General features: G+C 35.5%; 1 protein-coding gene across 6 annotated transcripts in view; it reads left to right on the top strand.

Moving 5' to 3' along the window:
- The window catches only part of PHKB (phosphorylase kinase regulatory subunit beta), a 64,976-nt gene extending 47,841 nt beyond the window's left edge, over positions 1-17,135 (top strand). For 5 of the 6 annotated variants that reach the window (XM_052685597.1, XM_052685599.1, XM_052685601.1 and 2 more), the window contains 11 exons: positions 1,682-1,743; positions 1,833-1,995; positions 2,746-2,827; positions 5,204-5,261; positions 6,971-7,061; positions 8,724-8,926; positions 11,902-12,036; positions 12,848-12,977; positions 13,319-13,426; positions 14,725-14,865; positions 16,294-17,135. In XM_052685597.1, coding sequence (XP_052541557.1) covers positions 1,682-1,743; positions 1,833-1,995; positions 2,746-2,827; positions 5,204-5,261; positions 6,971-7,061; positions 8,724-8,926; positions 11,902-12,036; positions 12,848-12,977; positions 13,319-13,426; positions 14,725-14,865; positions 16,294-16,431 — 1,311 coding nt within the window. In that variant the 3' untranslated portion in view covers positions 16,432-17,135. Of the gene's footprint in view, positions 1-1,681; positions 1,744-1,832; positions 1,996-2,745; positions 2,828-5,203; positions 5,262-6,055; positions 6,147-6,970; positions 7,062-8,723; positions 8,927-11,901; positions 12,037-12,847; positions 12,978-13,318; positions 13,427-14,724; positions 14,866-16,293 lie in introns of all 6 variants that reach the window. The other variant, XM_052685598.1, reaches the window with a different exon arrangement.
- The last annotated feature ends 1,276 nt before the right edge of the window (positions 17,136-18,411 follow it).

Genomic DNA, 18,411 nt, shown 5'->3' on the forward strand with positions numbered 1-18,411 from the left:
TGCTTATTTTTTTTTTAATCCACTAAGAATAATAATGGAAAAACTAGGATGAAATTTTTTGCTTTAATGTAACTGGAAAAAAAACCAAGACTGTGTATGATATGATGTTAACTTTGTACTGTGACTTCCCTTAAATTTTTTACCTAAAGATTTACCATGAAAAATAACTAGGGTGCAGTTAAGAGCTCTAATGCCTTGCTGCAGGTGCTTAGAGGTAGCCATATGTAGTCTGTGTGTCAGGCATGTGCCAGAGCTAGCAGAAGGAATTGCATAGGAGAGAGGAGAAAGGATTGCTGTTAGCCTAACTTAAGCTGTTGTCCTGTAGTTATTTGGATTATTCTTTTGACAACAGGCCCACCACAGGCATTTTCTACCCTCATGATTTTCATTTGTCATTGTCACTGCTTCAGTTCTCATGCATTTGTGTATAACTGTACTGTAACCCAAAATTACAGAACAGTCACATTTGAGGGCAAAGTGAAGCCAGATTTGGTTAATGGCAGCTAATATTCCAGAAGTGAAGGGCTTGTAACTTTTGTAGATGGACACAGTGAGTAGAATTATGCAGAAATCACTTCCAAGGGATTTGCTACTGAGAGAATCATTAATGTAACAGTGCTATAATTTAACTTTCTTACAGTCATATATTTGGTATAAGAGTTCTGAATGAAACGTATTTAAAAATAAAAAGCCCTACAGTACTCTGTCAGTACAAATGTACAGCTGTCACATTTTGGAAACACTCTTTGTTCATTATGAAGTAGGAGTTGGGATTTGTCTTAACTCATAGTGGGTTTTTTATGTTTTTTTTTTTTTTTTAAACTATTCCAACAAATGATACAAAAAGTCTTTCTGGATTGTACTTACCTGCTTCATTTAGATAATGTCTCAGTGCATTTACATAGAATGTGTCTTAAATTGGATGAATGGTCTTTTTTCTTGTAAAATACACAAAATGTGATTTCAGTGAAAAATGTGTACCCTTATCAGTTTTCTGGCTTTTGTCACTTTTCACCTTTACTGTCTGTTTCCATCATCATGATGTGTTCAAGCAGGGAAAGAATGATAATGTTAACAATGGAAGATGAGTTTTTATTTTATTTTCAATTGTCTTGCAGCTTTGCAGATTGGTATCTTACTGCAGACTTGTGTACAATTAAAAAGGAAATTTAAATGTTCGCAGCACGCTCAATTTTGTTTAAAGAGAATAATCAAAATAAAAGATGCTGTAGTATAATGCTTCCTGTGGAACAATATAGATGTGAAATTTATATGAATTTGGAGTGAATTATAACTGTAAGGGCTATATCAGATAAATTAAACACTCATTTTCAGGTTTGCAATAGCTGAACTTTGAGTGTGAGACCTTGATGTCAGATATTTCATCAGGTAGTATTTGGGGATGGTGGAGTGGGCACTGGTTAAATTCTATATTGCAGGCAAAGGAACAGAAGAACCCCAGCAAAAAAGAGAGCAGCCCTAAGAGACTTCTGCAGTTGTGTGATTTTAAGAAAAAAGAGAAATGTTGTGGAAGTGTAAGGATATTTGGAACTGTAGATATACTATTTTCCAATAGCAACATATTTTCCAGCAGCAACATATTGAGAATGTGGCAAACCACTATATATTCATGTACATTTCTGCATCTTTTTAAATTTTAACTATCATTTTTTAATTTCAGACATTAGTATCTGGAGCAGTTGTGGAGCAACTTGACTTCCTAAGAATTACTGAAGCAGAAGAGTAAGGCTATTTGCAAATACTAACGAAGAAGTATTTTGATAATTAAAATGTTTTCTGAAATATGAAGAAATGAAATTCTTGTTTTGTAGGGCTCCTGTATTTAAGAGTTTGGAGGAGCTGGATCTTCCAAAACATTCAAAAGTCAAGAGACAGTCCAGTACTCCAAAAGCTTCTGAACTGGAGCAGCAACCAGACATAAATATTAATGACTGGAAAAACAAGTCAACGTATGAGATTCTGCAGAAACTTGATGTAAGAAGTCTTGGTAAAAACACAGTGCAACTTCACAGTCATGAAATGAGATATTATCTACTGGTGCTATTTTTAAGTGACCCATATAGATCAACACGATTAGTGCTGTGGTTTAGTGCTAATAATATGGCTAGTAACATAAAATGCGTGACGTGCCTCTTCATACTCATCAGAACTTTCTGGCTTGTTGTGCTCTAATTGTTGGCTTTCATTTTTCCTAGCTATCCAAATCTTCAATTAGTCAAGCATCTTATGAATAAATATTTTATTTCCAGACTAATGCTCAAAAGACTTCAGTTGATACTCACTATGATAAACTGGTCATTTCCTAATGGTATCAAGGGAAAGTTCCTGTCTAGTATTTTTCCCATATCTAGAAGGAAACTGGTGTTGATCATTTCTAGATCCAGCGTTCAACAGGAATACACAAAATACTCCTCACGGTTCCCTAAGACATCATAAGTATTTCAGCTGTAAATGGCAGGATCCATGAGTAGAAAATTGGGTAACACTTCTGAAGCCAACTTATTTCATCTAAATTTGAACCAAGGAGAAGTCTCTGCAAGCAGCAGTGAAAATGATATTAAACATTTGTGGTCAGGTTCTTTTAAAAATAAAATTTTAGTAATGTATATACACATCTTCAATAACAACAAGGCCTTTTTGCTTGATTTTTTTTTTAATTGTTCTGATTTTGCTTTGCTGAAAACGTGAAGGCTACTTGTGCTTACGTGGTTGCTGTTTTTTAAGGACTGCAATTGTCTAGCAAGTCAAGCGCTGCTTTTGAGCATATTGCTTAAAAGAGAAGGACCGGATTTCATCACCAAGGAAGGTAAGAGCTTTTTCATGTGAGTATTCTGAATATTTCTGGAAGCAGCTGTATGTTTAGTTGTAATGAACATGAATAAGGGCCATGAATACATGCAGTTGTGTAGCCATCTTCCTTGCAACTAAAGCAATTTCAGCATTAAATATGACATGCAAAATCACAGTGTGGTGAGGAATGAGCTGCTAAATATATGAACTCTTGTAGGTTGCAGTTGCTCTGTTTCTAAATCCGAACAAATATGTATATATAGAAATGGAGGATTTGACCTTGGATATAAAACTGAAACTAAAGACAAATTTGCATATTTGTTTTCATTTTAGTTTTAGGTCCCGAGGTGCTAATTCAGTATATCTGAAAGATTCATTCTACTTAAATTTTATCTTATGGCTTTGTATTAGCTCACAAGCTTTATGTTTGTGTAAATTAATTCAGAATAAGATACTTGGACCTGTGCCTTTTGGCTGCACAGTTTTTATTTGTTTGTTTGTTTTCCCGCTCCCCTTCTTCCCCCAGACTTTTTATTAGCTACTTTGGTATATATGAGCACTTCTCAGAAGAAGAGGAACACTATGAATAAATAATATTCTTTTGGGTACTCCAGAATCAGTATAACTTACCACTCCATGTTGTAGATCCCCTCTTCATAATTCATATCAGCTCTACTCAATTAAGAATGTCATGGAAAACAATGTAAGATGGAATAAAATCCGTTGGACACTTCACAGTGCATTACTGAAATACAGTGTCAGTTTAAAGTCATGGTCAGAACTGGAGCACATGCAGCCTCTAAAGAAGGCTTTCGTCACCACTGTGTATATTTTTGGACTTGGAGAATCTCCGTATTCTTCAGCCCTTAGTAGGTTTTGTCCTTTCTTCCTTGCTCTGAGAACAACTTGAGGTAAACTTCCTACACTCTGTAAGCAACCAGCATAACCACATTTGATCACTGGCCTAGGACTGTTTAGGACCAATTTGGTTAGACTTTTTGTACTATCCAGTATGAAGCTGTAGATGGTGATAAACTTTTTAATATGTACCTTGCATTAAACAGGCTGAGTCACTGGCTAAAAGTTCCTGTCCTTGTACAGCAGGAGAATAGAAGAAACTACTACTGACGTTAAATAATCACAGTTGATAATGAATAAATCTGAAAATAAAAGCTGAAAGATCTTAGATATTCCTGCTGACAGACATGAGCTATGATTTTCAGAATCAAATTCCAGTAGTATTGCTATAGATGAACATACTGTTCACCACTAAGTGTCTTGCATGAGAATCACTGGCATTCCATCTGAAAACTTAGAATCTAGAAGCTAAATGAAGCATAAATTATGGTATGTTTAACACTTGATTCCTACACAGCTGAGGAGATGTCAGTATACCAAGTCAATGCGCTGTGACCCACTGTGGGCTGGCAAAAGAATGGTATCTGTTGCTCTTATGAATGAAACATCCACCTATACTTCACGTCTACTCCATATTCTGGGCTGTCTGCATTGATTTTATGTCTTACTTTATATTTTTTAGGTCACGTTTCTACAACATTAATACATAGTGCTTACTTAAATGATCTGTGGCATACAGAAAATCAACTTGGAGAGGGAGAGTAGTATGCAGTAATTTAATGTTGTGTCTGTGTGTCAAATATCCTCTGTACTTTGCAAAGGTGATAGTTTGCTTCACTAGCTGAGCACTGTGATGCACTTAGATAACCAATGCTAGCTCACAGTGTAGCTTTGGTATTGCTTTTGTAGGGCTTTTGTTCCTTTCAGTAGTTATTCAGGATGGAACCATAAAAAAGTGCAAAAAAATCTTTCATATCTGGCTTCATATCAATTGAAAACCTCACATCCAAGATGATGAATCAGGTGATGTCTTGTTTATGTACAAAGTTGAAAAGAACTCCTGTCGCAACCTGTATCCAAACATAACATCGCTTGAATGAACCACACTGTCAAGCACAAGACTTGCCTGTTGCTTTTATCTCAACTGAGTAGCAAGAGAGCATCGAGAGTGTCTATTCTATCCCACATCCTAAGTAAAATCTGCAGTTTGATGAGGAGGTACTTTATCATCACCTTGATCTCTTAAGGTATCTGAACAGTAGGTGCTGCTAAGTCTCTCTAGAGCAGGGGCAGGAAATCAAACTGAAGTTGGTTTTTGCCTCTTGTAGAACAACTGAATAACAGAGGATTAAACTCTTAAGCTTTAGATGTTAATCACAATAGGTAAGTGCTTTACTAGAGCTAATTCAGAATTAGTGGATCTCAGCAATATTACCTTATATTAAATGAGAAAATGCATCTTTTACATGTCTCTTTTGTTTTTGCTGTTATTTTGTTGTTTTGTAACTTGAATAAATGTGTTTATATAATACAGGTACTGTTGCTGAACATATTGAAAGAATCTATAGACGAGCTGGCAGCAAGAAGCTCTGGTTTGTATATAGATAACCATATTCCTTCTGGTTTACGCTTTTTTTTTTCCTAATATGCTTACTATGACTAAAAGTGGTTCTTTATGCACTTAGAGGAGAGTAAAAAAGGACAACTTCTCTGACAAAATTGTACTGTTTCACTGCGACTGAAGATCTTGTCTATAACACTTTAAAAAAAAAAAAGTACTTTCTTACCATTATCTTTTAAAGTAAACAATACTAAGCTACTTTTTTAATGAGAACCAACGTAGACATACATTTGTAGTTAAATTCAAATAATGAGAAAAAATAAGAATATTATTATTCTTATTTCTTACAGAGTGTGGCAAAATAATACCAATAGCTTTCTGTCACAAGGCTAGTGATCAAATATAATTCAGTTTATATTTGTATATGTGCAGTTTGCACGTGCAGTTTGAAACAATTTACTTTGAGCTTGACTTTGTCGTGATAACTTCAGAAGGTCTCAGCAACTGGACTGGTGGTTCACCTGTTGTTTGTTAATTACTTTGCCTGGAAGCTTGAGAAATTGAAGACATGAGCTGAGCCTGTCCTGAATTACGTTCTCCCTCTCTGTGACTACTCCTAACGGGATGAGTCTTTAAATTTAAAAAGTGCTTTTCATTTTAGTTTGTTCCTGCAGTTAAGTGGGCCTCCGCCAATAATAAGATAGAATCAAAATACCTCGGTCATATTTTTTTTTTTAAGAATAAAAACCAGAAGTATTTCTAGAAACAAAATACGTAAACTGTTTTTTGTTTCTCTCCCATGGTTGCCATTTGACATACGTATAGGTTGGTGTTGCGCTACAGTGCTGCATTTGCACAGAAATTTTCTTCTTCTATAACCCCACATATTACTACTTTACTGGTACATGGGAAACAGGTAAAGTGCCCAGAAGCCTGAAACAGAACTCTGTGAGATTTTTTTGGCTTATGTGCGTTTTGATATTGTCAGCTAATGCATTTCAGAAATGCTTTGCTCGTGGTCTCTTGATAAGTGCATAGCAGTTCTTGCAGGAATCAACATCAACTGTTTGAATTTAATACTAACGCTGTGGAATGTTAAGACTTATTCATCGACAGAGTGAATGAGTCTTAGCAACCTCAAAGCCTGCACTAGAAAACCTTAAATATGTGTCTTCTAAATTTGTATTTTGTCAGGAAACTATAATTGGAAATAGAAATATCTTTAAACTGGATATATGAAAGAAACGTCTCTAAACAAGCCAGTTTTTAAACCAAGTGGTTTACACAAGTCTTCTTTCCATGTGAGATATTATCTGACTGACTGTGGAAAACAAAACCAAACCTTGATGTTATGTGTTCTTTCTCCTGCAAAATTATTGTTAAGTGGCCTTAAAAGTTACCGAGGTTATCTTGCAAAAATGAGTAATGTGTCACATGTAAGCATCTGTTGTCTGTTCTGAAGATGATGCAGAGAAAAGAACAAGCTTTCTGTGGTGTTTGTAGGTAGGTTAATGAGTTCTAACTAATTCATTTTTGATCCATTAACCTGTATCTCAACTAAAAGATGAAAATCCAGATAAGATAAATATAAAAATCTGATCTGAATTCCACATTGTAAATAATGTATGTATTCAGTTGATTTTGAGATCTCTGAATGCTGTGCCAGACTTCAAAACTATACATGAATTCCTTAAACTAGCTTTTGATATGTAGTGGGATTGCTCTGTTTTCTGCCCTCAGGTCTGTTGTGCGCTTCGCAGCAAGTCTTTTAGGTAAACTAGTGGACAGCCTTGCACCATCTATTACTAATGTTTTAGTTCAGGGTAAACAGGTAAGCCTTTACTTTTCAGAAATGTATTAAGGGGTGATAACAGAAAATAGAGAAATGGCTGCTTTCATTTTGAAGTTTGCTAATGCTTCTTTTAAAAGTAACCAATAGTTTTAAAATACACTATCTGTAGGAAAAAAAAATAAATCAGTGAAGATATATTTAATACTTGCATCTACTATGGGCTAATAAATTTCTTTTCATGTAGTGATAGAATGATCTTGAAAAGGCAGTTCGATGTCTGGATAAGGTGTGATTTGCATAGCTCCTGTATAATCAATGGATATCAAGATGTTACAATATAATCAAGAGAGTTAGGCAAAGTTGGCAATGATAACAAAAGAGAATAAAATGGGAGGCTTACCCTTTGGCTGGGCTCACCACAAAATACCAACAGAAGCAATCTCCAGAAGAGATCCTTCCCCTCTGGTAGCCAGCTCTTCAATAGGTCTAGGAGGGGGGGAGCCTGGCTCCACCCCTTCCGGCAGCACAGTGAATTGCCTTCAGCTGTGCTCCTCTGGCTGGCTCATGGCTCGCCTCAGTTGGTCAGTCAGAGGTTCAGGCCGTCACTCAGTAGTTCCCATACGCTCTTTTGTTTGCTTATATATGCTCTTTTATTTCACAAAAGAAGATGGAATCAATCAGTAAAAATGATTTTTTAATGTAAAGAATCTTGTGGCTTACAGCATCGCTCTCTTTGTCATTGCGCTTGAGTCAATTAATTTGTCACAAGGAGTGACAGCTGAGAAACAGTCTTTCAGGATTTCAGGTTTCTGCTCCAAATAGATTTTAATCATCAGTGTTTCTTTCCTCCCTGAGGAGGACTTTTTATTTGCTAGTACAGGAATTTTAACTTAGTTTATAAGAGCAATCTCCAAATAACAGTAGTTGAATATTATTTATTTTTATCGTAAAATATGCATACATTTACCTAAGTGGAATGCTATGGTAACAGATTTGTCCTTATTGTATTCCATGTTGATGGCCATTCTGCGTTATGTGCTTCTAGTGCTCTGTAGCTATAGAGGAATGTCATGTTTTTTGTTTGTTTGTTTTTGTTTGTTGCATAGAGCATGATTTACAGCTGTTTATTTTCAAGTTTTTAACCAAACTTGTCTTAATTAAGTCCTTTTTAATGATGATCCTTATTGTATGAGAAAAAATAGCGATACTGTGTGTTTCACTGACAATAAATAGAAAGATTTTTTGGAGGGTGTGTGCAGTTAAACAATCCAGTACAGCAACATAATAGTTTCTTATTATGAAGGCTGTAGCTTTTAGAATGCTCACAGAAATAACAAAACAAAGTTCAGAATTAAGTTCCTAGCTTATGTGACAGCTGTGGAGCTGGGATATCAGAAATGAAAGAATATCTAAGCCTGCTGTACAGTCTTGATTATATGCCTGATTCTGAAGCCATAGCAGCAGACTTGCACTTAAGTTTTATTTTGGACAGACATTCTCCATATTTTCTTTGGTCTTTATTAAATTTTGTTATTTAATATTATCCAACTAACAGTATTAACAATTGTCAGGTATTGACATTGAATTATTTTTGTACTCTAAAAAGCAGAATTCATGAAGTTTAGTTTCTAAATTGCTTCTGTGGTGCTTTTATTCCTTTCAGAATAACTGTTCTTCTGAACTGTTTTCAATATACTGTAGGTGACACTTGGAGCTTTTGGCCATGAGGAAGAAGTTATTTCTAATCCCTTATCCCCAGCAGTCATTAAGAACATCATCTATGAAAAATGTCAGTTACAAGATGAAAGAGAAGCTGTAGTTCAGCAGGAACTTGTCATACATATCGGCTGGATCATCTCAAATTCACCAGAGCTTTTCAGTGGCATGCTGAAGATACGGATTGGGTCAGTACAGTATCTGCTGCACTTACTGCTAACATGGCAAGTAAACATATGTGCTTCGACACAGATTGTTGCTACACTGAAAAAAAAGATTTATATGAGATGATGCAGCAAAATTTATATGCTTCAGCTTTACATTTCTAAGAAGCCTGCTTTGAATTAGTGTGCCAGAACTGAATTCACAAAAAACTGCTCTCAAATTTGCCAGTGAACAGCGTAAAGTGGAGGAGTGGCAGTCTGTAATACCTCATTTGAAGCTTTCCTATAAGCTAATACAGTAAACTGTGGTATTTTTAAATGCTTGATAATGATCAGGTTAGGGCTTCAAAACCATAAATACTGTAGTGGGGTTTCTGGTTGGCGAAGGGGCTCCAGGAATTGTACTCTCACTGGATCACCGAGTCCTGCTAGCATCCAAAAGCCAGAACATTCTTCCTGACTTACCTAACAGCCTTGAGGCAGTGAAGTCTTTCTCTCACAGCTTCTGGCTCACTCAAGCAAGTACCTACGTGTGTTTCCAATAAGTGCTGAGCACGTAATATAGTGAGCTTGTAATACAGTTTTGACTAAATCAATCTTAAGAGTCCAGTAACCACGAGAAACAAATCCCTTGGTACCTTGGTTTCAAGGTACTTAAAATATTTGTTGCGGGACTACAGTCTATTTAAAAAGAAAGCTGACTGTAATAGGAACTTAAGGTAACAAAAGTTTTCTGTTGTTCAAATGCACATACCAGTAAAGAATTTCCTAGGACATTCTGAGGCACCTAGATGGTGTATCTGATGTCTGGCAGAAAGAAGACATTGTTCAAGAGCAGTTCTCTACACAAAAACACTTAATGTGTAATGATTGAGCCTCTAATGTGATGCTGTCCTTACTACGGATAGGCAAAATACTTATTGACTGCTTACCAAGGTTAACTATACAGAGCTTAGGAACTCCAAACCTGGTTGAAGTGGGAAAGATCATTTACAGCCTGGATTTTTCTATTTAATTCTTTGATAGTGTGGCCTACAAATAGCTTAAGGTTGAATGTTATCATATTCTGTGATATCTGTATTTGCACTGCTATCTACAGTAACTGTTTTGTTCACAGTTAGGAACAGACATGCATTTGAATAAGCACTTCTTTGAAGACAGCAGGTCCTAGTGACTGAGATTTACAGAATTATTGAAAATGTTTTAAGATTAGAATTTACCATACTTTTGATAGGGAAAACCTAGCATTTCAGCACTGAAGTTGTATACTCGCATCTTATTTTCTAGTATATAAGATTCCTGATTCTGATTTAGTATTACTTTTGGGTCATTATGAAACTGAAAACTGAATCACTTTTTTTACATTTAAGTATTTCTGTTCTTTTGCACTTAAATACTCTTCTGTAGCCTTTGCAAATCCACGTTAATCTTCTTCCCCTTTCTCATCAGCTGCAGCTTATCCTTTTTACAGTTTTTTTTTCCTTCCAAGGTTAATTCTGGAGATTCAATTTTTTTTTATTCCAGTGTTATCACCCACTTCAGTGAGCAAAATTTAACCTTCTCACAAAAGGAACATTCCACTTTGATAATGATTTGATTTAGAGTCTTGTTATTGATTTGTTTTCAGTGTTTCATGTTGAAATATATCAAGTTCCTGACAGTCCTATTACTGTAAAACCTTCTAATCAACTGACTTCTACCCACCCTTATTTGTGAAGAGTTCAGTAAGAGGCCCACTTTTCACACTGCTGTGTCACATAGGCCACTGCAAACAGAAGAGTGCAGTGAACAACTTGCACAAAGATACAGTTGAACTGACAGTAAAAAATGAATCAATTCAAAGCGGTTTTGCTTTTAATCTTAGTAACAAGAGCAAGATGCTTATTCACACAGTAAAGTAAATAAAACGTATGTTCTGGATAATCTAGCATGCCCATGAAGCCTCATATTATGCTGTACCTTGTATCTTCAATGAATAGTCTTAGAAACTACAGATGTAAAGCAAGATTGCATTAGTTGGCCTGACATTTCAGAAGCCAATGAAACTAGTAAGAATCCTTCAGTCCAAAAGACCATGACCTGACTTAGAGAGACAATTATTTCCTTTCTAGGCAAAGTAATAAAATGCCTGCCAAATGTGGCTATACTGTGACAAGGTAAACCTTTTAGGAATATTTCACATTTTCTCTGATGGAGAGTAAACAGCTCTTTGACATATCCTAGACTTGATGAGGTGTTAGATGATGGACTACTTGAAAAACTAGATATGTTTCTCTTCTCTTTTGATTGTAATAGCTACTTGAACTGAAACAGTGTGAAGGGTAAGTGAATGAGGTCCACATTCAGATATCCTGTTTCATAAATACTATTTTGTCTTTCATATTGTATTAGAATCTGCAGCATTATTTTTATTTGTAGAATTAAAATCATCTTTTTCCCTTTAATAATTTGCCAACTCCTGCCTTCCTAGTCCCTAGGGCTGAAAAATCTTCACAATTTTCATGTTTTTATTTAATCAAATCTTTTTTTTAAAAGGGAATAGCAAAAGAATGAAGTGTGATGGACAGGAAAAAGGAATTTCAAAGGCTAAAGCTATTAAGAAGCCTTGAAATCTTTTTAAATGTAAAATTATTGAGCTTTTTCTTAAAAGCACCAGCAAAACACACATACTGTCAGGAGCACGCTTCTCAGTAGGCATTTCAACATCAAAAGTAAATTTTTGTCTTTATGTATGTGGTGAAATCGTTTCAGAAGTATGCCTCACAACCCATTTGTAAAAATTATTCATTTTTGCTTTCAGTTTATATCATACTGAAAACAAATGAACAATTCCACATCACAGTACAAACAGCAGTGTGTGTTTGATGCTATTTTAATGTCCTTGTGAAATAATAATAGCAGGATCACTTGGGATTTTCTTGAGGTATTCTACCAGACTAAATTTTCCTCCTTTGAAACATCACATTTAATTAAGGAATGCTTTCCTCCCTTCACTTCAGATGGATTATCCATGCCATGAAGTATGAACTGAAATTCCGTGCAGGGGATATGCCAGCCAAGGACTTGTACCAGATGTCCCCTAGTGAAGTGAAGCAGCTTTTGTTGGATATTCTTCAGCCACAGCAGCAGGGGAGGTAATGAGATGCGTGGATTTGTGGCACCTGTTCTCATTCATACTAAACTGTTCAAGTAATTTGCGTTTCTGAAATACCTGCCCATTTAAGAGGCATACTAAAGTATGGACGTTCAGTAGTGATTTATTTAGAGAGGTAGCAAATTTGCACTTTTTCATTTTCTCACCTGTAACCAAGTTCTACAATTGCTCCTTTCACATTACAGCTTCCTTTTTCACCTCTATCCTTTTGGAAGCCTTACCTACTAGTAATTATGTATACACTGTAGTAGTACTGTGAAGCATTATATTCCTTGATGCCCTCATTAAGGGACAGGAGCCAAAATTACTCAATACCACCTACTTAAGTAACTTGTAAGAATAGCATGTATGCTGTTCAGTGCCCTTTCTTCTAGCTTCTTGCATTATGTTTTTTTTTCTACAATGCTTAAGAGGTTCTGCTTTCTGAAACTTGTGATCTTTTCTCCAAGCTCTAACTTGTTCCCCATCCAAGTGCATTAGTGTGCAAGAAAACAAGCTATAATTACAATACTTCCACTTAGCAGTATTAGTAAGGCTACAGTCAGAAGTCCTCCCACAGACTTAAATTTCTCGTTTTTGACATATAACACTAACTTTTGCAGTTCTTCACTAAGTGGATTTTATTCCCTCTTCAGAGCACAGCTTTTCAAGAAGCACAACGTGTGCTGCATGTGCATCGTGAGAAGGCATTAGCTATCACTGCTTATGTTATGGTTTACACCACAGAATACGTCCTCATTCTGAATGAGAAGCTTTTATTACCTGCAGTTAATGATTTCCTTTGTCCACAGAGGCTGGCTTAACCGACGGCAAATCGATGGTTCTCTCAATCGAACTCCTGCTGGGTTCTATGACAGGGTGTGGCAAATCTTGGAGAGAACTCCAAATGGTTTAATAGTAGCAGGGAGTTTTTTACCACAGGTAAAGCATGTAGAGGTGTTCAATTATTTCTGCTCTACCTTACTATTAATGGAGAACTATTTTATTGCTAATATTTAATTGTATGTTGCCATACATAGTACGCTTCACTGGGTAAAATACAATTAGAATAGAATGGAAGTCAGTTACTTTAAAATACATCTGTAGGATCATAAGACTAAAAACCCCTTCCAGAGCTGTGCTGCCATGGACTCTAAAATATGCTTCCTTTTTGATGGCTGTGTATTATTTATTCAACAAGCAAACAGCCTATATTGGGGGGTGTGGAGGAGTGCTTTAATGCAGATGATCTTCATTCAATACAAGTATTTGTTATTTTTCAGCAACCAACCTTATCAGATATGACGATGTACGAAATGAATTTTTCCCTCCTAGTTGAAGATATGCTGCAAAATATTGACCAGCCAGAATACAGGCAAATCATTGTAGAGGTCTGTGTCTTAATAACAAAAGAAACTTTGTGATGTGCATGAGTTTGTTACAAATTAAAAAAAAAAAAAAAAATCAAATGCTCAAATATTCATAGAAATAGCATTTTAAATACAATTATTTATATTTCAGTGCTTTTTCCATGGATTGTTTTGTGATATAAAAAGTTGCTGCCAGCATGCTCAGCATACACTAAGCCTGTGATGTTTTTCTTTCTTAGCAAATAGGGAAATAAATATTAATAATAATGCCAATCCATGTAGGTCAGAGGGTACAAAAGCTATTGAGATATCTAATTCCATTAAGTCCTTAGTCCATACCTTTTCCCACCAAGTTCTCAGGTCTAGGAAAAAACTTGCTCTAAAACATCAGCTTGCACTATGATAGACTTTTCTTCCCATACTGCTGAGGCTGCCTAGTAGGTTGCCCTTTGTTACTGACTCAACTTTCAGTCTCTCTGTGTGCCAGCAAAAGTCTCCTATGTGAAGCAAAAGGCTTCTTTTAACTCCTTTTCTTACCAGTACAGCTAATACTGGATAGTTTTTGGACAGATCATGAGCATATGTACCTTTGGTAACTGACACCTGTGCTGTCAGCTGTTTTCATTGTCAGTTCCCAAGTCTACATCTCTGGTGCCTGTGAGTTTTTTTGCACAGTAAAATAATTTAAATCCATCTCAGTTCAGGTTAACAGCTGCTGGTCATGGTGCTCGCTGGAATATGTCCACTTTTGGCTAAAAGATAACACAGTTATCAAACAAAAGATGGTTACTCTAGATTCTGCTGCCAACTTCTGCAAGTCACTCAGCATGTTCATCTTCCTATTTAAGCCTTTGAGCTACAGGGAATTTAAATTCTCTTGAACTTACTACTTTTTACATCTGTTGGCTTTACTTTTTATGAATTTGCTTGTAGTGCAATTATACCATGTATGATTGTACATCAAATGCTAAGGTTCAGTATGTGCTGCTTTTCATTTTTTCTGCTGCTTGAGCCACTATTATTTGTGGTTGTTCCCTGAAATGAATAATCTGGAAAATAACTTCCCTGCTTCCTGAAGTTAGATGTTGATGTCAGTCATTTATGTTTTGTCTTTAACTAGATGCCACCTGAAATGGTAATCTTTTATGAAAGCCTGCTTTTTCAATGATTTTTTCATCCATAGTCAGTAATTCTTATTTGTGGGCTATTACTTGTGCTACTATTAAGTTGTTTCCATCTTGAAACAAATGTGTTTGTTTACAATGCTTATGGAACCTGAACTTTAACAAATTAAATTTAAGTGTTTTTCTGCCTTATAGTTGCTGATGGTTATATCTGTTATTTTGGAGAGAAATCCAGAGCTAGAGTTCCAAGACAAAGTAGACTTGGACAAAGTGGTACAAGAAGCATTTCATGACTTTCAGAAAGATCACAACAGGCCAAAGGGAGATGAACACCCAGTAAGTAAAACAATTTACTATTCTACCTCCAGTTAGCTGGAATTATTAATTCTGTGTATATGATAATGCAGCATAAATTTGCCAAAAGCAGAGGTAAAACATGCACTTTGAGTTGTAAATTCAAATCCATGTGGTAAGGGGATCACAGCTCTGAAGTGGGTAAAGCTGAAACAGGATATTCATTACAAGAGGAGAGTTACCTGCAGGACAAAACTAGAACAGAAAAGAGTTAAGAATAAGAGAAACTTGTAAAAAATAAAAACCTAATGCTCAGCAAGCATGAACCTAGAATCTTATGTGCACAGATATGAAGAAAGGCAGTGACAAAAGAAATATTGATGGTATTAAAGGAGAAATCTTAGAGGTTTTAAGCTCTAAGGACCTTTGAATATTCTCACTGCAAGTATTGATGCTTCAAAGCTCTGAAATCCTATAATAAAGACAGGTTGAAGAATGAAATGAGTAAAAGTAGTGGGAAAGCACCCCTGCTACTGGGGATGGCTGTACTTGCTCAGTCTGGCACTGTTATGCACAGTGTATTCAAAGGTGTCATCGACTGGAAAGTTCTATTGATTTGTAACACTGATATGCAAAAGCAGTTCCTGTTGCTCAGTTACTCTCTTTAGGGATGAATTAGTTGAGGATCATATCCTATTTTCTCTGAAGTTTTAAGATTCTGATTTTGTCTGAATAATGTTCTTCCATTACACTAATTTGCAAACACGTTGAACGTTTTTCCATTTTAACATGTAGTAAGTGTCACAGGTGTTTACTCCAGTAATTTCAAACATACCCTAAAACTGTGGAAGGTTTAATATTTTCACCACAATCTCAGCTATTTAATAAAGTAATTGGGAAGTCACATTTCCTGAATTAGAAATGAACCTTTATTCTTAAATTATGTATTGGCTGTTTTAATAAACAGCTGTTTTAACATCATTAACTGAGCCAAACAGGTGTTTATGGAAGCAGATCTATTTGCTATCTTATCTGATTGAATTCATGTGCTACCCCTGACCCTAATTTGCCTCTTAGATTTTACTTATTTTTCAATAAATCTAAAGCCTGTATCTCTGTGTACACCAAAGGACCTGGATCATAATGGTATTGTGGCAGCACACTGTTGCCACATAGTAATCATCTGTCTGCATGCTTTAAGAGAGTTCTGTCATCTATTATATTTTTAAAAATATGAGAAAGGCACTATCTGTCCAGCAGTGAAAAACTTATTTACTATGTTTTATAAATCCCTCTCCACATGTTCAGATTGAATGTAAAAATAGTTTTCTGAAAATTGATTACAAGTATGCTATAGCTTCAGAGTGTATAACTCATTCGCATTTCTTGCGTATTCATATTCTAGCTGTTCACCTGTTTCTTCTTTTCATAATCAGCATTTCACAGAAATGTCTTTTCCCTGTCCTGCAGGATGACATGACTGCATTCTACAACACTCATCCAGTTGGAAAAAAGGGAACATGCAGCTACTTGAGTAAGGCTGTGATCAGTTTATTGCTAGAAGGAGATGTGAAAACAAGCAATGATGATCCTTGTACTATTAGCTAAAGCTTCAAGCACGACGTAGTAATTGTTGCTTTATTCACTGTTAAACGTTTTCAGGCATGCATTAAAGTACTATTTTGAAAAGTAACCCTGGTTAGTAACACAAATACATCCCGTCCTTTGCTGAAAGAAGTGCCATTAGAGACACAAAGTGCTCCTTATTTTTCATTTCTCAACTATGCAGCATGAAAGCACACTCAAAGCACATGATATTTGGCTAAGTTGAAAGGCATTGTACCTGTGATCTTAAATTGTGCATTTACCATAGCTGGTATCTTTGAGAAATATAATGTAAGATTCTGCTTTTATACCTTTATTTATAATTACAAAGAAGTTTATTGTAAATTCTGAATGCAATTCACAAAATAATGTAATTAATCAAGGCATAACAAACTGCAACAATATAAAACCATGATTTACTGTTTTTTCCTGATTCTACACACAAAATGGAGGTAAATAAATTACAAATAATTTATATTTTTGGATAAAAATTATAAAAAAATTTTCCATTCACAATTCACACTTTGTTGTTTGGATTTTAATTTTCAACTTGATAACTTGATACACAAGTTTCACTGCATCTGAATAACTCTTTTTTAATCTCCGGCAATAAACACAACTATTTTCCTAATTGTTTAATATCTGCATAAAGGGAAACACATGATAGTAAGAGAACATTGTTTTGTAGCTTTTTTTTTTTTTTTTTTAAGAAAGCAAGGAAACCTATTTAAAATGAACATCAGTGACAAAAACTCTAAGTGAGCTATCAGTGCATGAAGGACTTCAAAATAAATTTTTCTGTCTCCAAAATGTGTGAAAATACTGTATGCTAAATGCTTTATTTTGATAAAAGTTAAAATATCAAATGCCTGTAAAAAAATAATAAAAATACTTTGGAGTTACACACACAGTCCCATTGACTTTAGTGGCAACCTTCTGCTGTGCTGCTGGAATACATTTATCAGTGGTTGGGGAAGTCAAGGAGAAGGCAGCAGAAACACTCTTAGTGATTGCTGGATATAGAGTGCTGTGTTGATACATTTAATATTGTGTAACAGCAATTTATCAGATCTTCAACTTTTTGTTTAATTTCAGAACTGTTTGAGGAGTTAATTGGGTACAACAATCTCCCACCTGCTGAGCTTGGTTTTTGTTGTTTTCAGTACTACATGCAAAGCTATGGCTGGCCCCAGATCAGTGATTACATAGGTAGTAAGTATGCATCTTAGAATGTTTTCCAAAACATGCTATTTTACACAAGTCCCCTATTTCTGGCATTCTCTTTGAGAGATCATGAGACTATGTGGATAATTACTCATTTTCCACCTATTTATTTCCTCAAAAGCATTTTTAATGCTATTCACGATGCACTGTTTCACCTCCAAACACTAATGCAAGGCAAACGTTAACAGTTGCCAACTGTAGAAACAGAATAGCATCTTCTATGTGATTTTACTCACTGTGACATAAGCCTTCAGCCCCCATTGCACATATTCTTCACAGAGTTGAAACACTTTTATAGCTCTTTTAACGAGTGTAACACTATTATACTTCTGGTGTTATTTCCAGGATGAATTCTGTTCCAGCATGCCCTAAAGCCCAAAGGAAAGAAAAAAACACAGCACAGAAAAGATATTTGGAGCAGATCTAGAAAATCTGAAAGAAGATTGCTAAAATAATCAAGTACACTTTCCATTCCAGTTTGAAGCTATGGCAGAGCTTCTTCAGAAGTTAGCAGTCACTCAGCTCAGGTCAGAAGATTATATGCCTTGCTATAGCAGGTGTTATGAGCAGAGCACGGACTCAGCCGATAGCTACAGAGCTTAGGCAAAAAAGGTACTTAATTTTTTCATGGCTTGTGTAAACAAATATTGGAACTATATATTGTAGCATAGAGTGACAAAGCTTGTTGCAAATTTTTCTTTGAACATTCAAATACATCCTTGTGAGACTTAATCTCAGAAAACTACACTTACAAAAAAA

The sequence above is a fragment of the Tympanuchus pallidicinctus genome, unplaced genomic scaffold (genome assembly GCF_026119805.1).
Source record: "Tympanuchus pallidicinctus isolate F22 unplaced genomic scaffold, pur_lepc_1.0 scaffold22, whole genome shotgun sequence".
Classification (NCBI taxonomy): Eukaryota; Metazoa; Chordata; class Aves; order Galliformes; family Phasianidae; genus Tympanuchus; species Tympanuchus pallidicinctus.